The sequence below is a fragment of the Eptesicus fuscus genome, chromosome 12 (assembly GCF_027574615.1).
Source record: "Eptesicus fuscus isolate TK198812 chromosome 12, DD_ASM_mEF_20220401, whole genome shotgun sequence".
Classification (NCBI taxonomy): domain Eukaryota; kingdom Metazoa; phylum Chordata; class Mammalia; order Chiroptera; family Vespertilionidae; genus Eptesicus; species Eptesicus fuscus.
The window spans coordinates 65792719-65818492 of NC_072484.1; the positions used below are offsets into that span (position 1 = coordinate 65792719).

General features: G+C 42.8%; 1 protein-coding gene across 2 annotated transcripts; it reads right to left on the minus strand.

Annotated features, from left to right (window-relative positions):
• Positions 1–336: 336 nt before the first annotated feature.
• RPN1 (ribophorin I) lies at positions 337–24885 on the minus strand. 2 transcript variants are annotated; one of them, XM_008159325.3, is made up of 10 exons: positions 24569–24885; positions 22951–23015; positions 14592–14898; positions 9851–10060; positions 8523–8715; positions 6163–6262; positions 4910–5048; positions 4545–4664; positions 2338–2583; positions 337–1027 (listed from the first exon to the last, which is right to left on the minus strand). In XM_008159325.3, exons 1-10 carry the CDS (start codon positions 24827–24829, stop codon positions 845–847), a joined length of 1824 nt encoding a protein of 607 aa, XP_008157547.1. In that variant the 5' UTR covers positions 24830–24885; the 3' UTR covers positions 337–844. The 2 variants fall into 2 exon arrangements, with proteins under 2 accessions (XP_008157547.1, XP_054580032.1); XM_054724057.1 differs by lacking the exon at positions 24569–24885 and adding an exon at positions 24186–24276.
• Between the last annotated feature and the right edge of the window lie 889 nt (positions 24886–25774).

Sequence of the window (25774 nt, forward strand, 5' to 3'; positions counted from 1 at the left end):
AAAAACCACCAAATTCACAATCGACAATGACAGATCGAAACACATGCGTGTGATTGGCGCCAGCAAGAGCTTTATATGTATCGCGCATGTGAGAGTCAGCGTTTATTTTTAAATTGCCAGTGCGCATCATATGCACCAGTGGTTGGTCGGTCGGTCAGACGTACAGTCAGACGTACGTACATACGTACGTACGGTCGGTCACTTTGCCTTTTATATATATAGATAGATACTTGTATGCACACTTGCTCTAAGGAGTAAGTCCATTATTTTATGAATAAAAATCACTTGATAAAAGCATTACTAAGTTATGAGAGATTGTCAACAGGACAAAACAAATGTTTCATAGTCCCTGTTTTATTTTCTTTTGTTCGCACATGTTTTAAAAAACATGCATACACTTGCAAAATACACAAACATCAGGAATTAGAAGGGCATAAAACAAGGAGCTTACAGGCTTGAAAGAATATCCTAGGCTTCAGAATAAAACAAAACCAATCAAATATTAAAAATTTATTTGTTCAAAAACACAAAGATATTTTATTTTTAATGGAATTTAAGTTTTTGGTGTGTGTGTGTGTGTGTGTGTGTGTGTGTGTGTGTGTGTGTGTAGTTTTAGTTGTTTGTTTTTAAATTTTTTTAAAGGAACAGTTTAGAGGGAAAAACTAAGCTTCTTGTTTTGTCTAAGGCAGGGCCTGGCTTCTCTTCCTTGAAGACCTTTTATAAAATACAGATGCCAGCATTCACTGGCCTCAACGTTCATCCCCCCACCCACACACACACACACACACACCTGCCATCTGTAAGTGCAGCACCCTGGGCCCATCCAGTAGACAACTGGCAGGGCCTACAGAGCATCCAGGATGTGGTCAATCTTGGTGACCAGCTCCTGTCGCTTTCCTAAGATGAGCTTTTCGTTCTCGATATACGTGTCTTTCTTGAGCTTGCCAGCCACCAGCCGCTCAGCTTCCACTGCCGACTTCAGCACCAGCTCCTTCACCTGTGCATCCAGTTTCTGCATTTCGCTCACCTGGCCAAGGCAAGAGCAGGGCAGGGCTTGAGAGTGGTCCTCTCACCTCATTCAGCAAGGCCCACCACCTCCCATGCCTACAGATTCCAGAACTCCCAGGCCACAGGGGCTGGCTATGAAGGGAGACAGGTTTGGCTTCAAATGCCAGCCTCTCCCTCCCTCCCCCCCACCCCTTACCCCAAACACTGTTCCTTCAAGCTCTAACCTTTGTGAACAAAACCCTTCACCATCCCTGGGCCTTAGCTATAGAAGAGGATTGCAAGAAATGAATGGGAAAATATGTAAAATCACTTAAACATGGTGCCAGGCACACAGTAGGTACTCAAGGAACGTTCATTCTCTTCCCTTTGGCTTATCAAATTAGGTGCAGAAATTCACATAGGCAAAGGACTAGCAGGGGTGTGGTATTAGGTCTGAATGACTCCCATGTTATCACCAACTCGATGTCAGGCTGCGGACTTTTATAGCCACATTCACTCAACATTCAACAAATATTTAGTGAGCCATAGTGCTAGGCATGATTCTAGGTTCTGGAAAAAGCACTAAAGACAGATAAGGCATCTGCCCCACAAGAAGCTGACATATTAAAAATACTTAAGCACATGAATAAACAGTTTCAGAAAATGGTAGATGCTATAAAGAAAACAGCACAGGATAAGGAGAATTCTTGGGAGAGGCACATGGAGAGTGTGGTTAGGAACTCTAAAGGATACCTCCAGGGGGAGGGGAGGTTCCCATCCTCCTTTATAAGCCACAAGAACTCACACAGCACGTCCCAGGCAGGATTCTCAGCCCTTTACATCAAGCATATCAAACTTATTTCACATTCACAACCACTATGAGGTAATACTAATAGCATTCCAGTTTACAGGTGAGGCAACTGAGGTACAGAAGTGAGATAACATGCCTAGGTTTACAAAGTCTGAATCAGAGCCTGGACTTAACCCCTTCTTCTAAGTCTGGTTCTTATCACGTGGTTCAGTCTGGCTTCCAAGGAGGAATCAGCTGCTGTCAGTACCGGCCGTGAGGATAGACAGTGCTATGTAATCCAGCAGAGCTTTCTCCACACCCAGCTCAGATCCAAGACACCCAAACTTCCTGTTCCACCACAAGGATTGACACAATGCCACTGGGTGCAGTATCACACCACAAGCCAGCCGTGAGCAAAAGTGCCTGGTGTCTGACCCAGACAGAGCAGCCACATGATGCTCTAGATAATGGGGTACAACTATCTAGCAACGACCCAAGCGACTCAAAGATGGGATATGGCAAGCAACGAGCCAAGCGACTCAGTGCTGACAGACACTTACCTTATCGCACAGGTCAGAGCCCTCCGTCTTCAGCCTGGACTGCAGCAGTGCGATCTCACTGGTCAAGGCTTTGTGTTCCGTCTCCAGGCTCTTCTTACCACTGTTGAGGGTGGACACATCCCGGGACTGCTTATACCTATTGACAGTCTCGTCGAAGTGACGGTAGAGACCTAGTCTCTTATTGACCAGGGTCAAGACCTGCTCTGTGATGCAAGCCACCTTCATCCTGGCTTCCGCAGCCGGATCCTGGAAGAGAGAGAGTATGAGACGAAACCAGGCCTGAACCCACTCCAACCTTCACCTCCCAAAGATCACCCACTACCAGATGTGCAAACAAAAAAAGCCATCTTCTTGGAAAGTCAGAGAATCAACCTTGTACTAACACTGAACCTGGGCCAGTTCAGCAAGGGGAAAGACTGGGAACATGAAGATGAAACAGATGTTCACTTCAAAGTCCAGCAGGGCGGACAAACGGATGTACTAATGCCAGAGTGCACCATGAAACACATAAGGTGCTGAGGAAAGAGAAATCTCAGCTTGGGTAAGGGCAAGATTCCAGGATATTCATTATATCTCTCCTTAAAATACTTCAAGGGAGCACTAGCCGGTTTGGCTCAGTGGATAGAGTGTCAGCCCATGGACTGAAGGGTCCCAGGTTCGATTCTGGCCCAGGACGCAAGTACCTCGGTTGCAAGCTCGATCCCTGGTCCTCTGGTCAGGTGCGTGCTGGAAGCAACCAATCAATGTGTCTCTCTCACATCAATGTTTCTCTCTCTGTCTCTCCCCCTCCCTTTCACTCTCTCCAGAAATCAATGGAGCCCTAGCCGGTTTGGCTCTGTGGATAAAGCATCTGCCTGTGGACTGAAGGGTCCCAGGTTTGATTTCAGTCAAGGGCACATGCCCTGGTTGAGAGCGTGATCCCCAGTAGGGGGTGTGCAGGAGGCAACCAATCAATGATACTCTTTCATCAGTGATGTTTCTATCTCTCTCTCTCTCTCTCCCTGTCTCCCTTCCTCTCTGAAATCAATAAAAATGTATTTAAAAAAAGAGTTAATATCACCAACACTAGGAACTCCTGATGAGACACACTGCAAATGCAACATCACTTTATAGTGTTCTTGCCAAAAATGCGTAAATGCGTAATCTGAATTTAATCAGGAAGAAACCTAAGATAAATGTAAACTAAGGACAGTCTACAAACTTCAAAAGATCTCTAAACTTCAAATATGTCAAGGTCATTAAAGACAAAGAAAGGCTGAGGAACTGTGCCAGATTAAAGGAGACTAGAGAGCTATGATAATTAAATGAGCTGCATGATCCTGAATTGGATTCTGAAGTATGAAAAATAATTGCTATAAAAGTTATCACTGGGATAGTTAGCAGCATTTGAACATGGACTGAATTACATTTTCTGAATTTGATCGTTGCATCGTGGTTATGTAAGATAATACCCTTGTTCTCAGGTTGCATACACGCTTAAGTATTCAATGGTAAAGGAGCACAAATGTCTGCAAACTTCTCAAATGGTTCAGGAAAAATAATGATGTATAGAGATCAAATGTTAACTGCTGTCTAGGTGACGAGTATACAAGAGTTATTTTTATCTTTCTTGTAATGTTTCTATAAATGTGAAATTTTTTTTAAATCAATAAAACAAAAGCAATTTTTATAGCTTAAAAGATAGGGCTATTTCATAATAAAACCTAGACTCAACCCTTCTGCATAACAAAGTTTGTTAGCAGCTGTCCCAACTGCACTACCTTGAGCCTTGGGCAGCCTTACTGGTTTATGGAACCAGCTGGATCAACTTTTTTGCTTACATTTACACTACTGCTACCCACAGGTCCCTGTGAGCCCTCTCTGCTGTCCCACAAACTGTTCCCTCTGGCTGAGTGCCCTTCCCACCTTTTCTGCACCTCACCTACTCAAGGCAGCCTTTTCGGGCCCTCAAAAGTCCACACTGTGCCTGCTGCCCTGTTCCCATCGTACTCACCCACCATTAGCAACCTGTGCGTGCTCCAGATCACAGCTACAAAAACAAGGTATCTTTACAGAAAGGATTAGCAGAAGCCACAGGCAGCAGAGAATCTTCTGGGCCACAGGTGCTACCCTGGTCTATTGTGACGACCAATGCTCAGTAAGGCTAGTAAAACACATTATCAAGGGTGCAAAATGACAAAGTGACCAGAAGAAAAACACAAGGGTACCTTTGTGATAGAAAAATCCAATCTGACGTAGATGATGACTGTGAAGAACAGGATGTAGAAAGCAGCCACCACCAGCAGGGGCTCCTGCAGCATGAGCACCTTATTGAAAGTGTAGTGCACCTGGGGGAGAAGCAAGAAGATGGGCTTTGACAGGCCAACATGGACTCAGAAACCTGGGAGCCAAAAGGGGCTTCACCGAGCCAACAATCATCCAGGCGGCCCCACCCACCTGCCCAGCCCTACCCCCTAAGGATGCTGTGTTCAAACCACTCCAGCCCAAGGAGGGAAAGATGGGTAAGACCTGGCCCCCAGCACCCACTCTCTGTGAACGGAGCCATAGGAGACAGAAGAGTGGAGTCACGTACCACAATGTCCTGAATGTGCTGTTCTACCAGATTTTTTTTGTAGGCAACAATCACAGGGCGGCCAAATGTGTCCAGGTAGGTGTAGTGCAGCTCATCTGGGGCACGGCTGATTTCATAGGGACTGTCAACTTGGATGTTCCTGGAGGCAGATGGGATAAAATACAGCCTCAGACAAACTGCACTGACCAACTAGGTTTATTTAGGGTTGGAAAATTCCAAGGCTCAATCCAGGGGGCTTTCAGGGTCACTAAGTTCACACTCCACTCTGTTCCCCTTTCAGCACCAGGAACATCTGACCACCTGACCCACTGCCAGAAAATCCTGAGTCTGAGACCATTCTTCTGCTGAGGCAACAACTGTCTGTCTCCCTGCAACCTGAACTCATAAGGACTCACCAGTACTGGCCTACCCCTTGGAGTCACACAGCTCTCAGAACTTTGTGTGCATTCTACCCGAGAGCCTCTCAGGGACTTGAAGAGGCTCCTGAAAAGTTACTCCAAATGTTCTCTCTCTTCACAGACTGAAAATTTGTTATAGGGTATAGGTGGACATGTCCTGCTTTTGCCAGCACAGACTCATTCTCCCTTCTCCTAGTCATCAGCACTCTAGTTTTACTTGGAGGAACTACCCATTCCCCAACTGAATGTCTTCCACAGGAAGATCCATCAAGGTGCCTCTCCTTCTGGTGATCAGAGGAGACAAATAACCCAAGGAGGCCAAGTAGATGTTTCCCTTTAAAATGAATCAAGAGTAAAATGACCAACAGGTATTTGTCGCTCACACCAAGGGCAGGTGCCCCTGCGTGTGCCCATCAGTTTCAGCCAACTGGAGTCCTGGAGATACTCTGGCTCTGGCTTTCCTCAGCCTAGCTCCTCAGTCTATTCGGTCATTTTAGGATATCTGTCAAAGATATATACTGACACCCAGCCGGTGTGGCTCAGTGGTTGAGCATTGGTCTATGAACCAGGTCATAGTTCGATTCTGATCAGGGCACATGCCTGGGTTATGTACTCAATCCTCAGTGTGGGACATGTGGGAGGCAGCCAATCAATGATTCTCTCTCATCATTAATGTTTCTCTCTCTCTCCCTCCCTCTCCCTTCCTCTCTAAAATCAATAAAAATATATATATAAATATTTTTTGAAACTATATACTGAGCACTTACTCTGTGCCTCCTCCACACAGATTTTCTTTGAGTAACCAAGGGCACCACCAGAGAAATGGGAACAGAGGAAAGGAACAGTCACACTCACCTGGCTCCTTCGGGCAAGATGATCTTCACAGTCAGAGAATCTATCACTTGCTCATCAAACACATGGTCCACAAACCTCATTTTCAGTGCATACTGGTCACCTGAAGGATCAAGCAAACACATGCAATGATGTGAAAAACTGAGAAAATAGGACAGGAGAAAGGGGGAGTACACTCCCATCTTACACACAGAGGAATAAAGATGCTATCTGAAGTTAATGCACTAGGAGACTCTGGAAGACAGAGATGGTGGTAGCGGCATAGATTTTGGGTCTTCCCCAATTTCCACATAAAGACAGAGCAACTACATAACAAAATAAAAAACCCATGGACCATATTCACAACAAAACTAGGTAACATGGCATCTCCACCAACTCCAAAATACAAGGGGGTGTAGTCCACAAAACACCAACAGCCACACGACCTACACATTATGAGTGTCTGTAAATGATAAAGCAGAAGGAAGCAACAGGGCAACTGATAGACTGAGAAAAGAAGAGCCCCTGACAGACAATAGTGTTCACTTGAGAGTATGGCAGGCCAGCTGGAGAAGAGCAACTAAAACTCAAGAGTCCTACACCCTGCACAGGGGGTAAGTAAAATGGGCCTCAGAAAATCTGTAAGTCTAGAGCAGTCTAGTCCCTGAGCACTTTGAAAAGCCCACCAGAGCTCCCCTTCCAGGATAGTACCCTACACGGATGAAAAACTGAAATAGAATCAAAAGCAAGCATAATGGGGACAACAGAGCTTTAGGAAAACAAAGCCAGAGAAAGCTCAGAAAGCAAGCCAACATATTTTTTAATACTACACTAAAACAACAGAGAATTGGACAGCTATAATTATTCCTCCTAGAAGTTCACATTAAAAATGAGCACCAGGCCCTAGCCAGTTTGGCTCGGTGGATAGAGTGTCGGTCAGGTTCGATTCCGGTCAAAGGCATGTACCTTGGTCACAGGCACATCTCCAGTAGGAGGTGTTCAGGAGGCAGCTGATAGATGTTTCTAATTCTCTATCCCTCTCCCTTCCTCTCTGTAAAAGATCAATAAAATATATTAAAAAAAAAAAAAAAAATGAGCAACAGCCCTGGCCGACTTGGCTCAGTGGCTAGAGAGTCAGCCTGCGGACTGAAGGGTCCCAGGTTCGATTCCGGCCAAGGGCACATGCCTGGGTTGCAGGGCTCAATCCCCAGTAGGGGGCATGCAGGAGGCAGCCGATCAATGATTCTCTCTCATCATTGATGTTTCTATCTCTCTCCTTCTCCCTTCCTCTCTGAAATCAATATAGAAATATATATATTTTTTTAAAATGAGCAACAAAAAAGTATCAGACTCCCCCTTTTATATTAAGTTATATTTTAAAAACTTATGTCAACTATAATTAAAAATAATTTTTTAAGTTACAAAAAAAAAATCCCTAGAGAAAATGAAAGCATACCAGAAGACATGCCCACAAAACCAATTAAATTTGTTCCTACTATTTCAAACAAGCTAAAGGTATTATGAAAATGACACAAGTTATGAAAGAGCAATATAAATCAGACTTATAGAAATTCAGAAGTTTCAGAACTCAGGAAAAGTTTTAGAAATAAAAGAAAAAAATCATTTTATAAATGAAGGCTAACCTAGGAGGAATGTGAATGAATAAACAGATAATGCCTTATGATAAAAAGGTAAAAAGAAGTTTTATTTTTTAATGTATTGTTATTGATTTTAGAGAGGAAGGGGGAGAGAAAGATAGAAACATCAATGATGAGAATCATTGATTGGTTGCCTCCTGCATGCCCCCTACTGGGGATGAGCCCACAACCTGGGCATGTGCCCTTGACCAGAATGGAACCCAGGACCCCTCAGTCTGCAGGCCGACACTCTATCCACTGAGCCAAACCAGCTAAGGCAGTGGTTGGCAAACTCATTAGTAAACAGAGCCAAATATCAACAGTACAACGATTGAAATTTCTTTTGAGAGTCAAATTTTTTAAACTTAAACTTCTAACGCCACTTCTTCAAAATAGACTCGCCCAGGCCGTGGTATTTTGTGGAAGAGCCACACTCAAGGGGCCAAAGATCCGCATGTGGCTCGCGAGCTGCAGTTTGCCGACCATGGAGCTAAGGCAAGAAGAAAAGTTTTAAATGAAGAAAAGATTCAAGAGAAAATGCCAAATACTGAAGACTGGCAAAGATTCAACCCCCACTGAGCCACACCGGCCAGGCATAATATCTCAGCCTTTTTAAGAATGATGAGAAAATATTCTTTCTCCCCATCTAGAAGGACTGGCAATTGTGAAATAATAATAATAATAACTGCAAGAAATTAAAAAAAAAAGATGGGTCTCTCCGTTTTCTACTCCCTTACTAAGACTGACCCAAATTATAGAGGTACTCATAGCTTGGGAGGTTGTAGCCAACGATGTAATGGGTCTTCCACCCTCCAAAAAGAGGGAAACGAGGCCGGATTTCCATCTCTACAGAGTCATCTAAAACAAGGAGGTGGCTGGTGGAAACATTGCCAATCTCATCCCGGTAATAAACATCCTGGGCAGCAGCGGGAAGAATGGTCTGCAAGAAAATGAACATACATTTTTCAGAGGAATTAATCCTAAATAGAGAAAATACTTCCTGCACCAAAATCTTCATCCTAGTACTACTCAATTAAAATAATCCCCAAACTGTAAACAATCTAGAGGCTAACTTTTCCCCCAAGGCTTCAAAATGTCTAGATATCAAATCTACTTCTCAAAAAGGTCGATAGCCAAATTCTTCTACAAGTAAATAATAAAGAGAATCATAATTACCTTTGCAAATACCAAAGACAGAACAAAGGTAAAAACAATCTGAAAGTTATTATACAGAGGAAAACTAAAGATGGAAGAAATTACATCAAATAACTAGGTGACAGGCAAGGTCATAGAAGGGTTTTCTCCACATAATATATATCTTTATTGTTGCTTCCAAATCTGGAAGCATATTTTGATAATCAGGGGGAGAAAATGTAATATATTTTGCATACAGCAAACCCTTCTGTAATATATAAATACATGAAAATGCTTATAAGATTTTATTTATAAGACAAAAAAGATAAAACTATAAAGTATGATCAATTGCTTTTTTTAAAGTGTAAAAGAAAAAATATTAAAATGTCAGCAATTTTAACTATGAAGAGTGGTATTATGTTTTTCCTTTTTCTATTATTTAAATTTTCTTTAAAAAAAACACGACCTAGTTATATAAATGAGGGCATTTTTATATGCATATGTGAACAGTATATTTTTCTTGTATATGTATATATTTTTTCTTATATATATATATGTATACATATACACATTTTTTTAAATTGATTTCAGAGATGAAGGGAAGAGGGAAAAAGAGATAGAAACATCAATGATGAGAGAGAATCATTGATTGGCTGCCTCCTGCACACCCCCTACTAGGGGTCGAGCCCGCAACCCAGGCATGTACCCTTGACAGGAATCGAACCCGGGACCCTCCGGTCCATGGGCTGACACTCTATTCACTGAGCCAAACAGGCTAGGGCAATGAGGGCATTTTTTTAAAGATTCTTCCTCTTGGTTCTAACCCTGTCACCCAACCACTTAAATAAATGCCCATATTTAGCTACTTTCAAAAAGTAAACGAAAGAACAAATATGATAAAGTCATAGTTTCTACCAACGTCCAAGCTTAACACTCCATACCTTAAAAGAACGGATGGAGGATATACCACTATCGGGTTGCCTCTGGTAATCATAGCGTGAAAAAGGTCCCTTAAGCACAGCCCCTGTGTGCTTCAAGTCCACATTTTCTTCCACAGCAATATTACCCCAGTGAGAGACCTCGATGACTCGGGTCATGCTGGTGATAGTAAGAAAAGGGCTGTTGTTCTCATAATGTACTTTAAAAGTATCCTGTAAAAGAAGGAAATAAGTAGTTCAAAGTTCAAATCAAACTGATTAGAAGCTACATATAAGCAACAGAATGATTAAATTATAATGTATCTAATGTATGCAATATTTTAAAAAATTTACTAAGAATTTTTAATACTATATGGAAATATTCATGTTATTAATTAGAAAAAATAGGATATACAAAATTTTTTTAAGTTCCAACACAAATATCACTTGTTTAAAAAAAAAAAAAAAAACTTCTACAATCTACTTACAACTACTGAGAAAAAACAGATTCTGAAATGCAATACACAAGAACACATATAGGAAGCAGAATTAAAGATTATTTGTACTTTTTCCTTATAGTTTTAATTTTTTCCATTTTTCATTTACAGCCGACACTCAATACTACATTAGTTTCAGGTGTACAGTACAGTGGCTAGACATTTATATATCATACGAAGTGATCCCATGATAAATCTACACCATAGTTATTACTAACTATATTCTCTATTCGGCACTTTATATCCCAGTGACTATTTTGTAACTGCCAATTTACACTTCTGAATTCCTTCCCCTTTTCACCTGGCAACCATTAGTTTGTTCTCTGCATTGGAATTTGTCTCTGTTCTGTTTGTTCATTTGTTTTTAGATTCCACATGTAAGTAAAATCATATGGTATATGTTTTTCTTTGACTTATTCCACTCAGCATAATACCTTCTAGGTCCATCCATGTTGTAACAGATGGTTAAGATTCATTGCTTCAAAAGACCAACTACTACTCCATTGCATGTATGTACCACATTCTCTTTATCCACCCGTCAATAGATGAACACGTTAATTCCTTATTTTGGCTATTGTAAGTAATGCTGCAATGCACACAAGAATGCAAACATCTTTTCAAATTAGTGTTTTGGATTTCTTTGGACATATACCCAGAAGTGGGATTGCTGGGTCAGATGGTAGCTCCGTCTTTAATTTTTTGAGGAACATCCATACTGTTTTCTACACTGGCTGCACCAATTTGCAATTAGGCCAAAAAGCATGAGGGTTTTCTTTCTCTACATTTTCACCACAACTTAATTTATTAACAATAGCCATTCTGACAGGTATAAGGTGATACCTCATTGTGGTTTTAATTTACATTTCTCTGATGAGTAGTGATGTTGAGCATACTTTCATATGTCTACTGGCCAACTGTGTCTTATTTGGAGAAATGTCTCTTCAGGTCCTCTGACCATTTGTTACAGATTGTCTTTCAGAGGGTTGTTGTATGAGTTCCCTGTATATATTTTAGATATTGAGCCCTTATCAAATTTATCATTGGTGAATATCTTCTTCCATTCAGTAGGTTGTCTTTTCATTATGTTGATGGTTTCCTTTGCTGTGAAAAAACATTTGTTTGATCTAGTCCCATTTGTTTGTTATTTCATTTGTTTCCCTTGCCCAAGGAGACATATAAAAATAAAAATAAAAATGTACTAAGAGCAATGTCAGAGTTTACTGCCTGTTTTCTTCTAGAAGTTTCATAATTGAGTCTTACCTTTAAATCTTTAACTCATTTTGAGTTTATCCTTGTATATGGTATAAGTGGTCCAGTTTCCCTAACACCATTTATTAACCAGTTAACTGCCATGTGTCCAAAAGAGAAACCAATGAAGGTCCACCGTTGCGTCTATAGACACTTATGGTATACAAAGGGTTAAAGAAACTATCTTTACCCAATTGTACTTTTTGCCTCCTTTGTCAGATTAATTGATCATATAGGCTTGGATTTATTTCTGGACTTTCTATTTTGTCCCACTGATCTATGCATCTGGTTTTATGCCAGTAGGATGATGTTGATTACTACAGCCTTGTAGTATAGTTTGATATCAGGTAGCTTTGTATCTCCAACTTTGTTTTTTCTCAAGATTATTTTGGCTATTAGGGGTCTATTGTGGTTCCATATAAATTTTAGAATTCTTTGTTCCAGTTCTGTGAAAAACATCATTGGTATTTTGATAGAGATTGCACTGAATCTATACATTGCTTTAGGTAGTATGAACATTTTAACCATGTTAAAACTGTTCAACCCTGTTTATGCTTCCACTTAATCTTCTTCGATTTCTTTCTTTGATGTCTTATAATTTTTTGAGTCCAGGACTTCTAATACTATGTTGTATATAGGTGGGAAAAGCAGACATCCATGTCTTGTTCCTGATCTGAAGGAAAATGCTTTTAGCTTTTCATTGTTGAGTATGATGTAAGATGTGGGTTTGTCACAGATGGCCTTTATTATGTTGAGGTATGTTCCCTTTATTTACACTTTGCTGGAAGTTTTTATCATAAATGGATGCCATATTCTGTAAAAATGCTGTTTTGTGTGATATTGATGTGATATGGTTTTCATCATTCATTCTGTTTGTGTGGTGTATAATGTTAATTGATTTGTGGATATTGAACCAATCTTGTATCCCAGAAATAAATCCCATTTGATCACGGGCATGATCTTTTTAATATACTGCCGAATTCAGTTTGTTAATATTTTGTTTAAGACATTTGCATCTAGGCTTATCAGGGATATTGGCCTATAATTTCTTGTTTTCCTGTAATACCTTTATCTGGTTATAGAATCAGGGTGATGCTGACCTCATAAAGTGAGCTTCGAAGTCTTCCCTCCTCTTGAATTTGTGAAAATAGTTTAAGAATGATACATAATAATTCTTCTTTGAATGTTTGGTAAAATTCACCCAAGAAGCCATGTGAAGCCATCCAGTATAGGATTTTTGTTGGGAGTTTTGTTTGTTGGGAGTTTCTTGATTACTGATTCAATTTTGTTAGTAGTTACCAGTCTATTCAGATTTCCGTTTCTGACTGATTCATTCTTTTGGAAGATTGTATGTTTCTAGAAATGTATCCATTTCTTCCAGGTTATTCAACTTGTTGGCAAACAATTGTTCAGTCTTTTCTTATAATCCTTTATACTTTTCTTTCATTTCTGATTTTATCTGGGTCCTCTCTCTTTTCTTATTCATGAGTCTAATTAAAGATTTAGCATTTAGCCCCACCAGTGTGGCTCAGCCATTGAGTGTCAACCCAGAAACCAAGAGGTAACCAGTTTGAGTCTCAGTCAGGGCACATACCTAGATTGCAGGCTCAATCCCCAGTATGGAGCCTACAAGAGGCAGCCAATCAATGATCATCTCACATCATTGATGTTTCTATCTCTCTCTCCCTCTCTCTTCCTCTCTGAAATCAATTAAAATGAATATATTAAGAAAATATAAGAATTTTAATTTTTTAAAAATTAAATCTATAGAAAGCATTCTTAAAAGTTAAAAATAACCCAAAATCAACAGCCCTAACTATATGTTAAGTGACTTTTGAAAGAGAAAACAGAGGGGAAAAAGAGAAAGAAAACATAGGGTGAAATAATATAATTCCTAAGATTTGCTTTAAATTATTACAGGGAAAAAAAAAAAAAAGGACAGCTGAAGCAAGTGTGCTGATATCTTAATAACCACTGAATCTAAGTGATAGGTGTACTGGGAGTTTGTTATACTATTCTCTATACTTTTACATATGTTTGAAATTTTTCCGTAACAAAATCTTTTTTAAGACTTAATTGCTCCTTCTACCTTTAAGGCCCAACCCTAGGCTCAGTAATGGGGCCAGCTTTACTACCCACAGCAGCAACTCCAGCCACACTAGACAACACACCACATATTTTCCCATCTCTTTTTCTTTCAATCCTCATCAGAGGATATGTTTAGAGAGAGGAAGGGGGGCAGGGAGAGAGAGAGAGCAACATCGATCAGCTGCCTCCTGTATACACCCTGACCAGGGGTTGAACCCACAACCTAGGTATGTGCCCTGACTGGGAATCGAACCCACAACCTTTTGGTGTATGTGATGACACTCCAACCAACTGAGTCACCCAGCCAGGGTTCCTATCTGTGTTCTTATCCTCAGGCCTCTGTCCTTTTTTCCTTTTTTTGATATATTTTTATTGATTTCAGAGAGGATGGGAGAAGGAGAGAGAGAGAGAAACATCAATGAGAGAATCATTGATTGGCTGCCTCTTGCATGCCCCTACTGGGGATTGATCCTGCTACCCAGGCATGTGCCCTTGACCGATTATCAAACCTGGGACCCTTCAGTCTGCAGGCTGTCACTCTAACCACTGAGCCAAACCAGCTAGGGCAGGCCTTTGACTTTCTTATTGCCTCTGCCTAGAATGCCTTGTTTCCTTCTCCCCCAACTTCCACTCCAACTCTCCAAATGTTATCTGCTTTAAAAAGTCTTCCTAGGACATACATACTTTCAACCATAAAGTTTTTTTAATAATTAATAAATAAATAAATAAATAAAATTCTTCCTAAACTCACAGCCTCTATCTGTACTCCCAAGAGAACAATGACCCCATGGAGTCATTCCACAGCAGGTTAAAAAACTGATCTCGGATTTCCACCTACTCTACACCTCCCAACCCTATCAACCAACTAGTTGCCGCTCTAGAAGACCTTTTTTGAAGTAGACAGGGATGAACAAGACTCCACATGAGCCTACCTGACTATAGGCAGGGACATCTCTGAAAGGTCCATAATCCAGGAGGTCCTCAGATCGTGTGGGGTTTCCCAACTTGGTGTAGCTCTCCACATTTCGAGAGGCAAGCTTCACACGCGTAGTTTGTGTCTTTGTGGGATAGGGGGAGTAGAAATAATGGTTGCCCTCAAACACCACAAACTGTTTCTCTGATTGAGTGATCTGGGTTGGATATGGCTGAAGCACATGGGTATAGACTGTTTCCAAAATGACTGAAATCTTCATCCCAGGATCAAGAGCAACTGGTAACTTGACCATGAAGAATCTACCACTGCAGGAAAAATGAGGCAAGAGAATTAAGGAAATTAAAAACAGCTAGGAACTCAGTCACAGCAAAATTTGTACCCAAGATAAAAGCACGAAATAAGTCAGTCGGAGAAAGATAAATACCACATGATCTCACTCATATGTGGGATATAATGATCAACATAATTTGATGAACAAGAATAGATCCAGAGACAAATGGTGGGGGGGGGGGGGGGGGCCAGTTAGAGAGCAACCAAAGGATTTGTATGCATGCATATTAGCATAACCAATGGACACAGACACTGGGGTGGTGGGAGCTTGCCCGGACTGGGAATGGCTGGGGGAGGGGGGGTCAATTGGGGAAAAGGAGACATATGTAAAACTTTAGACAATTAAAAAAAAAGAGAAAATAACAACAACAAAAAGATAAAAGCAGTTATAGTTAAGAGATCACCTTTAACCTATTAATTAAAACCTTTTAAGATAAATATCTGGATATTCATCTCAAGATTGTTTATAATAGTAAAAGAGTATAAAACAACATAAATGTCCAACAACAGGATAACAGTTTAAAAAATTCTAGTAGAGGGCCACACAATAGGATATTGGCAGCCACTAAAGAAGATACTTAGATTTATCTATATTAAACATATCCATGTACAATGTAAATAACAAATTAATTTACAAAAGAAACAGTGTGATTCCTTTTAAAAACATACATATATACAAATGTATGTGAAGAAAGTGTCTCAATGAAAGTTCCACACAATGTTTAATGGTAACCATCTCAGGATAGGAGGATAAGCTTCATTTTGTTGTTGTTTTTCCAATTTGTTTCATAATGAGCTTATACTCTCATAACCAGAAGAAAATAAAGCTGTTAGCATTTTAAAGAAAAAGAGGTGGCCTGAAAACTACTAAAATTCATATAGAGAATTAACTCAAAAAAATGAATCTGAGTTTATTATGCTATGAGACCAATACCTTACAGACCCAGAAACCATTTGTGGAAAACTGAAGGCTTTTTATCATGCTTCCATGGTATTTAGAGTCCTTAAAGGTCTTCACCAGGCACATCTTTATACTTCATAACACTACTCTACTCTAAAGTACCTACTCAAAATATGATAAGCCCTATACCTTCTCCAGAAACAGTCTTAACCAATTCTTGGTTTCAAGTCCCAATTCTGCTTTTCATCCCATTCTCTGTCCAGAGATCTAAACTCAAATTTTCAAATGTTTATTACTAAACAACTCCACTGACTACCCCACAAGCAATTCAACATATCCAATATCTAATACCATTCATGATCCTAATTTCCTATCTCTATTAATATTGCTACCATCTAACCAACTCTAAGCTAGAAACCTCAGGCATTTTCTGATGCCTCACACTACCCTATCCCAATTACAGAATATTGGATTTATCCTGCCTTAGAACATCTCTCAAATCATCCCTTCCTTGGCTTTCCGTTGCCTCCTCAATTCAAACCATTATCTCTTGCCTAGATTATTAATCTCTTAATCTCTATCTCCCTCCCAGCCCATCAACACAATTTGATGATGTCACTCCCACCTTAATTTTCATGTTAAATACTCCCAACATAATTGAACCTTGCTTTGATAATTCAGAACCATTCAGTGCTCTAGGGTCATTATTGTGAACATCAAATCTTATTGAAGCCCGGCTGGTGTGGCTCAACAGTTGAGCATCGACCCAGGAAGGAAAAGGTCTCTGGTTTGATTCTCGGTTTGATTCCCAGTCAAGTCAGGACACATGCCCAGATTGTGGGCTCGATCCCTAGTGGATGCCATGCAGGAGGCAGCCAATCGATGACTTCCTCTCTCATCGACGTTTCTATCTCTCTATCCTTCTCCCTTCCTCTCTCTAAAAATCAATAAAAAATATTTTTTTTAAATCTTATTGAAATGTGCAAACACCAGCTAATGAAGGTTTCTCATTGATAAATGGCTAGCCAGGTAACACAGACCTGAGTATACTGGTGCCTAAGAAGGAGACAGGTTGTTGTTTTTCATATAGCTTTTCTTCTGCAGGACCTAATGGAAGAACATTCTGTAAAGAATCTGGTTTTGCCGAAGCCGGTTTGGCTCAGTGGATAGAGCGTCGGTCTGCGGACTGGAAGGTCCCGGGTTCGATTCCGGTCAAGGGCATGTGCCTTGGTTGCGGGCACGTCCCCGGTGGGGGGTGTGCAGGAGGCAGCTGATGGATGTTTCTCTCTCATCCATGTTTCTAACTCTCTATCCCTCTCACTTCCTCTCTGTGAAAAATCAATAAAATATATTAAAAAAGAATCTGGTTTTGTTGGGTAAAATAAGGCAATTACTCATTTATTGAAACATATTTACTGAAAACCCAGTGTCAGTTTCTGTGGCAGGAAGCAGTAATAAAGACAAATCTGTGTGATGCATGCACTCAGAATTAGGAATAAATAAAACAGTATGCTGTTGAAGTTTTTAAATATTCCCAACTAGCTAAAAAATCTACAACCCTAAAAATGGTATACAAAGCACTCCTTAAACTGACCTCAACCCTCCTCCTTACACCTTCCTCTGAACTCCAGCCACTCTGAAGGCCCAGTTAACACAGCATGAAATGTCAAACCTGTTATCTTTACAATGTCTCCGCCTGGAATGCTCCATCTCATTGGTTACTTCTCTTAGTGATTAAGTCAAAATTGACTGAGCACTTACTATGTACCAGTTTCTGTTCCAAGTATATTTTATGTATTAAATTAGTGAATCTTAACCATGATCATATAACATAGACATTATTACTTTACTAAGAAGAAAAGTATTCTTCAGTTTCCCAAGGATACATAGCCAGTAAGTAGTAACAGAGATAGGATTTGAACCCTGGGAGTAAGACTGCATAAGACTACACTCATAACTACTACTAGTGGCCAGGTGCACAAAATTCATGCACGAGGGGGGGTAAAGGGGAGGGTGTCCCTCAGCCCGACCTGCACCCTCTCCAATCTGGGACCCCACAGGGATTGGGCCTAAACTGGCTGTCGGACATGCCCCTCGCAATCCAGAACAGCTGGCTCCTAACTGCTCACCCACCTGCCTGCCTGCCTGATCACTCCTAACCACTCTGCCTGCCGGCCTTCTCCCCCCCAACTGCCCCCCATGGCCAGCCTGATCACCCCCACTGTCCCCCCCCACCGGCCTGCTCACCCCCAACTGCCCCCGCCCCGGGCCTGATCACCCGCAACTGCCCTCCCCTCCTGGCCTGATCACCCCTAGCAGCCTCTGCCTCGGCCCCGCCACCATGGCTTTATCCGGAAGGACAACCGGAAGGTCTCCTGGAAGGTCTCCCGGTCTAATTAGCATATTACCCTTTTATTAGTATAGATGCCATCCTGTCTCTCCAAGAGATGTGCTATAGGCCATGAGTCACAGCCAGTAAGCACAGACAGCCTCCTTAAACAGCAACAGAAGGAAAGGAGTCTCTGAACTATTAACAAGGGAGAAGGGATTTAATAGCAACTTATTTAAGGCTAACTGAGATCTGGCATCCGCAGGGGTGGTGAAGATGCCCATTTCATGCATTTTGAGACTATAATAGGAAACTCAAGGTAATCAACATGTGTTATAATTTGGCTCCTTAGGCAAACTGCGGCTCGCGAGCCACATGCAGCTCTTTGGCCCCTTGAGTGTGGCTCTTCCACAAAATACCACAGCCTGGGCGAATCTATTTTGAAGAAGGGGCATTAGAAGAAGTTTAAGTTTAAAAAATTTCTCTCAAAAGAAATTTCAATTGTTGTACTGTTGATATTTGGCTCTGTTGACTAATGAGTTTGCCGACCACTGCCTTAGACAATGTTTTTGTAGACCAAATCAAAGCAACTTAAGGATTACATGTAATAAAAGGAAACTATGAAGATCACACAGAAAACAGGAAATGTTATTATGTGGGAGAAAAAAAGATTAAAAGTAGAATCATAAAACTAAATAATAAAATATAAAAAAATATTTTTTTAAAGTATGATCACACAGTAATTAAAACTATCTAATCTAATAATAAACAAATATGCAAATTGACCATACCTCCGACGCACCCACAAGCCACGCCCACCATCCAATCAGAGCGAGTATGCAAATTAACCCAAACCAAGATGGCTACAGCCACAGAGAGCAAGGTTCCCTAGGTAACAGAGGAAGCCAAGCTTTCTGCCAGCCGTTGCAGGCCTAAGCCTCCACTCAAGCTACAAAGTTTCAATTATAGAAGGTAAACAAATTCAAACAAATGGCGGCAGAATGGAGCTTGAGAGAGCAGGCCAGGGTTGCCGCCAGCAACAGGGGTAGCAAAGCTTTCTGCACACCCTGGCCAGGCCCACCCGCTTAAGGCAACAAAGTTTCAATTATAACCCCAACACAAATGGATTCGGGCCTCGGAGGGAGCCCCAGGCTTGGCTCTGCTCCAGGCTACAAAGTTTCAGTTGTAGAAGGAAAATAAATTCCAGATACCAGGGTCTCCGCTTGCATCCCAGGGGGCGTGGCCCACCTGCAAACCACCACAGGCCCCTCGCTCAGGCCGCCCCACGCCCCAAGGGAACCCCACCCTGATCAGGGACACCCTTCAGGGCAAACCAGCTGGCCCCCACCCCTGTACCAGGCCTCTATCCTATCTAATAAAAGAGAACTATGCAGATTGATCATCACTGCAATACACAATATAGCTGCCCCCATGTGGTCAAAGATCCTGCCCCCATGTGGACACAAGATGGCCACCACAAGATGGCCAGCAGGAGAGGGCAGTTGGGAGGCACCCTGCCTGCAAGGGAGGGCAGTTGGGAGGCACCCTGCCTGCAAGGGAGGGCAGTTGAGAGGGATCAGGCCTGCAAGGAAGGGCAGTTGGAGGTGATCAACCCTGCAGGAGAGGGCAGTTAGGGGTGACCAGGCCGGCAGAGGAGGGAAGTTGGGGGCAAACAGGCTGGCATGGGAGTGATTAGGGAGTGATCAGGCTGGCAGGCAGAAGCAGTTAGGGGCAATCAGGAAGGCAGGCAGGCAAGCAGTTGGGAGCCAGCAGTCCTGGATTATGAGTGGGATGTCCGACTGCCCGTTTAGGCCCGCCTAAATGGGCAGTCAGACATCCCTTTGAGGGATCCGAGATTGGAGAGGGTACAGGCTGGGCTGAGGGACAACCCCCCTCCGTGCACGAATTTCGTGCACCGGGCCTCTAGTGTAAAATATATCTGCAAGTTGAAATGGTCCAGAACAAAAATATCTAAGTTGTCATGCTAGGGTTATGGGACTTGTTTAATGCTGCCATTAAGCTTTATATAGAATAATAAATTTAAATATGATCCCATTTATACCCATATGTAAAATCATGTATGTACGGACATATGCATTAAAAACAGAGTTATTGTTAGAACAAATTATTAAAAATTTCAAAATAAATGAGGAAAAGTTTTTTTAATTGTCATCTTTTTAAATATATATTTTTATTGATTTCAGAGAGGAAGGGAGAGGGAGAGAGAAACATCAATGATGAGAATCATTGATCGGCTGCTTCCTGCACACCCCCTACTGGGGATCTGTAACAGCAAAGTAACCAGAGTCGGGAAGACAGACCACCAAGCACTTGGAAGATGCAGAAATTCACCTTTATTCCAAAAGCAGTGCTGCTGGCTCAGGGGAATCAGTTCCCAAAAGCTGGGTGCCTCTATCCTGCTGAACCCAGTCTTATATAGCTCCAGATTCTGTTTCTTACTTCTGGGTTTTGTGTGGGTTTTTCTAAAAGCTATTTTGCTGAAAAGTAGGTTATAACAGACCTCTAACCTGCTAACACCTGGGGACTTGGCTTCAGTTCAAAGCCTCTGCAAACTCATTGTTCCAGGATATGGGTCTACAGGTACAGAATACAAGGGCTAGGCTCATCTATAATAATAAAAGCGTAATATGCTAATTAGACCAAACGACCTTCCGGACGAAGCTGGGCTGCAAGGGAAGTCCAGGTTCTGCTGGCGGCTAGAGTGAAGCCGCTGGTGGCAGCCAGGGGAAGGAAGGCCTACTCTTGCACGATTTTCGTGCACCAGGCCTCTAGTTATAGATAATCAAGCACCCTATTACTGCTGGGGTAGGGTTAAGCTGCCCTCACAGATCAAGCACACAACCTGGGCATATGACCTTGACCGGAATTGAACCCGAGACCCTTCAGTCTGCAGGCTGACACTCTATCCACTGAGCCAAACTGGATAGGGCTCTGTCAATTACTTTTAACTAGAGGCTCGGTGCACGGATTCGTGCACCAGTGGGGTCCCTCAGCCTGGCCTGCACCCTCTTGACATCCGGGACCCCTTGAGGGATGCCGGACTATCAAACTAGCAGTCCAACATCCCCCGAGGGGTCCAGTACCGCATGAAGCGGCAGGCAGCCAGGGAGGAACCCGAGCCCGGGCCGGGCACCGCACCTTGCTTATCCGGGCCTCACTGCACCTGCTGCCGCTTGATAGCGCTGCTGCAGAGTCGGGAGAGGCTCGTACTGCTGCAGCTGCTCTCACCAGCTGTGAGCCCAGTGTCTGGCACCCATTGGTTAGCTGAGCAGCACTCCCACTGTGGGAGCACACTAACCACCAGGGGGTAGCTCCTGCATTGAGCATCTGCCCCCTGGTGGTCAGTGTGCATCATAGAGACCAGTCAACTGGTCACTTAGGCTTTTATATATATAGAAGATAGTCATTTAAGATCCCAAGATTTTTTTCTTGCCCTGGCAGGCTGGCCCAGTTAGAGGAAAAAAATCCACATTCTGGCCAGTGTGTCTCAGTTGGCTGAAGTGTCGTCCTGTGCAATGCAGGGTCAAAGGTTCAATTCCTGTTCAGGACACATACCCAGGTTTGGGGGTTCTCTAGTCGGAGCACATACCTCCCAATCAACGTCTCTCTCTCACATCAATGTATCTCTCTCTTTCTCCCTCTCTCTCTAAAAATCAATAAAAATTGCATTAGCCAGTTTGCTCAGTGGATAGAGCATCGGCCTGCAGACTGAAAGGTCCCAGTTTTGATTCCGGACAAGGGTACATTGTGGGCTCAATCCCCAGTAGGGGGCATGCAGAAGGCAGCCAATCAATGATTCTCTCTCATCATTGATGTTTCTCTCTCTCCCTCTCCCTTCTTCTCTGAAGTCAATAAAAATATATATTTTTAATAATAAAAATTAGCCGAAACCGGTTTGGCTCAGTGGATAGAGCGTCGGCCTGCGGACTCAAGGGTCCCAGGTTCAATTCCGGTCAAGGGTATGTACCTTGGTTGTGGGCACATCCCCAGTGGGGGGTGTGCAAAGAGGCAGCTGATCGATGTTTCTCTCTCATCGATGTTTCTAACTGTCTATCCCTCTCTCTTCCTCTCTGTAAAAAATCAATAAAATATATTTTAAAAAAATAAATAATAATAATTAAAGTATCCTTAGTCAGTTGCTCAATGGTTAGAGCGTCAGCCCACAGACTGAAGGGTCCTGGGTTCGATTCTGGTCAAGAGCACGAACCTCGGATGCAGGCTCCTTAATAAAGTGTTTTAATATAAATAACTAATAAGTGCCAGGCCCCAGGCTATGCTGAAGTTAAAGCTGAGAACAAGGCCAACCCCAGCATTTAAAGAGTTCAGTCTACTTCCTGCAAAAAGGCATCACTTTCCATGCCCTGAAGTCTTGAAAGTGAGGGTGCTGTCTGCCCCTGGAAAACAGGATAGTAGCTAGCCATTGATGAGAGGATATCTGCTGAGGCAAACAGCTTGGAGTTCTCATCTATTGGATGGGGATCCCTAGGGCTACACAGATTAGAGACCTGGGATAGAAAATAACTGCTTTCCTGTTGTAAAATAAACTGCCACTGTTAGGGGAATCTAATTTTAGCAAGTTATCAGAAAAGATATCATAAATGGGCCCAAAATATGTTAGAGTCTGTTGCTTGCTACCACACACTATATTAATTGAAACAGCTTTTAATATGCCAGGCACTTCCTAAGCAATCCTATCTTATGATTCTAACGCTGACAGGATAAACTATAACAAGAAGCAAATACAGATATAGATATTCTGACTTTTTATTAGCTTACCTTTTACCCTTAATTTTTGTTTCTCGTACTTCCAGATGGTTCTCTTCCTCATCTTCTCCCTTCACCTATAAAAAGACAAAAAAGGTTATTCCTTTTTATGTCTTTTGGCCTCTAAATTTTGAGTCAACAATTAGCCAAGAGCCTCAGAATGTTCACTAAAATATTCAAACTACCAGAACTTTTTACAGATTGAATTCTTGTTTCAGTAACAATTCAAAGGTGGCAGCACATATTTAAATGAAGTGTTAACCCATCTTTCCACAAACCTGAGTAGAAATGAGCAAATGCTCATAATAGACAATGTGAATAGGAGTCGTTTCAGAAGTATAATCTCCATAAAGTCTGGTTTATAGCTCCAGATTCAGTCAGAAAGTAAGGTGTGCTTAGAAGAAATATGATACGTTAATGACTATTCTCTTAATAATTGGGTAATCACTTAATGGATTGCTGCTGTCTAATGAAAACAGCAATAAAAAGCAAAGCTCTGGCCCTGGCCATTGTGGCTCAGTTGGTTGAAGCATCCTCCCATACACGGAAAGGTCACGGGTTGGATTCCATATCATATACCCAGGTTTCAGGTTTGGTCCCGTCAGAGTGCCTGCAGGAGGCAACCAATCGATGTTTCTCTCATTGATGTTTTTCTTTCTCTCTCTCTCTCTCTTCCTCCCTTCCTCCCTCTCTCTCTCAGGTGCCCTGCAGGAGGCAACCAATCAATGTTTCTCTCATTGATGTTTTCTTCTCTCTCTCTCTCTCTCTCTCTCTCTCTCTCTCTCTCTCTCTCTTCCTCCCTTCCTCCCTCTCCCTTCCTCTCTGTCTAAAATCAATAAACATATCCTCGGGTGAGGATTTTTTTTTTTTAATCTTTAAAAAAAAAAAGCAAAGCTCTGTAGCTGTATATCCCCAAAGCCAACATTTTCTTTCCTTGAGAGTCTTAAAAGTGTTCGGTGAAATACCTGGAAGTACACAAGCAAACTTGTGAACTGGAAGTGTGAATGGGAACCAGAACGGGAAGGTAGAGAACTGGACTTTACCTTTCTGTACAGTTGAAACGGGCTTAGAGTATCTGCCTGATTTTTAAAACTAACTTAAGAATAAAATGTTAAAAAGCGTTCAATAGCAACCTTATGAAGTGTGTGATATTAGCAACGGTTTCAAACGATTACCAAGTTAAACACGGAACCTACCCCTATTACATTTCTGGTTGTATTAAATGATATCTAGAAAGAAGCACCTACCTACATAGAACCAGATACTGAATCAAAGAAACTAAATTTTAAGTCATTCATTCGTCCTCCGGTCGGACTACTGCGCTAAGTCGTGAGGAATGCAGAGCCAGTCGGGTGCGCAGTGGCAGCCGAACATGCCCTCCCCTGAGGCTGCGATCTTTGTGTTACCGGCCAGTGGGACCGCTCGGCCCGCGCTCACCGGCGCCGGCCGCGGTAGCCGCCGAGGGGAGGCTCGCTCTGCGGGCCGCGGGCCGCGCCGAGCAGGCTTACGCTGACGTGTCCGGCGCCAGGGGCTAACGCCCCACGCCCGGGCCCGCTTTTCCTGAGGCCGGGAGGGCCGCGGCGGAGTCGACCGACAAATGCTACGAGGGGCGAGGGCCCGCCCCGCTCACCTGCACGCCGAGGTGTGCCAGCCGGGCCTCGAGCTCCGGCTCCAAGGCCAGCAGAAAGGAGGTGGCGCGGGACGTGGAGCTGCCGCCCGGGTGCGCCAGGACCACCTCGACCGTCACCTTGGCCAGGTGGCTGCTCAGGTCCACCGTGCGCTTCACGTCCTCGTTGACCAATGGCGGTGCATCGGGAGAGGCGCTGCCTGGCGCTGGGGCCCAGGCCCCGAGCAGAAGGAGCACGAGCAGCCCGGAGGTAGGGACCTCCATGACAGAGACCGTGCTGAGCTGCAGGCCGCGCGAGCGCCGCCGCCCCGCCTCCGGCCACTGCGCAGCCGCTCATTGGGCCCGGGCTGGCGCCACGAGTTGGCGGCTCTGGGGAATGAAGGACCCCGTCTCCAGGGCAACGGGCGGCCCCAGGCGCCTGATTGCACGGCCCCTCAGTTACTCGATTCTTACGGGAACTAGCGCCTGCCAATCTGCTCTCTCTTCATTCTTCCCCTGCAACAACCCTGGCCTTTCTGCTCCTCGAGACAGTAAAATTTTACTCAAACGGAGAAAGTAAAAGCCTAGGCAAAAGTTTAAGCAGAAACAGGGTATCTGCACAGTCTCAGGATCTGAGTTATTACAAAGGGGTGAGTTTACATTGGAGAATCCTGGCAGGCACCCCATTAACCAAGTGATCAAGGTTAACATCGCCAATTGTAAGACACAGTGTTATCTATGGCCACTATGTGGTACACCCAGAAGTGCATCCCACTTCTGAGGTATTGCCACAGAATTGCTGAAAATGCATAACATCAATGCAGCCATAAGAAACATCAGGCAAACCAAAAGCACCTTGACTTTATCTAGTGAAACCCATTTCAGACTTCTGTCCTTGAGAACTGTAGACACAATAAATTCATGTGGTTCTAAGCAACTAAATTTGTGGTAATTTGTTACAACAATAAGCAAGTAGTAGGTAGGCTCTCTGAGGGCAGGGAGGATTGTTCATCCTGCAGTCCCTGCGTGTAGTATCTAGATGGTCAATAAACAATTATTGAATGAATAAATAAGCTTTTCATTATAAACATCATTACCCCATTTTATGGATGAGTAAATTCAGGTATCCAAGCCAGTAAATGTCAGGTTGTTTGGAAACCTGAACTGACTCCAAAATGGAACTCTTTTTCACCAACCGAGGCTATTGAATAAAATCCCAGGTTTTCACAG

Excerpts from the sequence above, each read along its gene's own strand:
- RPN1 (XM_008159325.3), bottom strand. The coding sequence starts at position 24,829 with ATGGAGGTCCCTACCTCCGGGCTGCTCGTGCTCCTTCTGCTCGGGGCC. Across the intron at positions 6,263-8,522 it reads TGAGTACCTCTATAATTTGG|GTGACCAGTATGCACTGAAA; the intron begins GTCAGTCTTAGT and ends TTGATCCTTCAG. Across the intron at positions 4,665-4,909 it reads AGCACATTCAGGACATTGTG|GTGCACTACACTTTCAATAA; the intron begins GTACGTGACTCC and ends CTTCTCCCCCAG.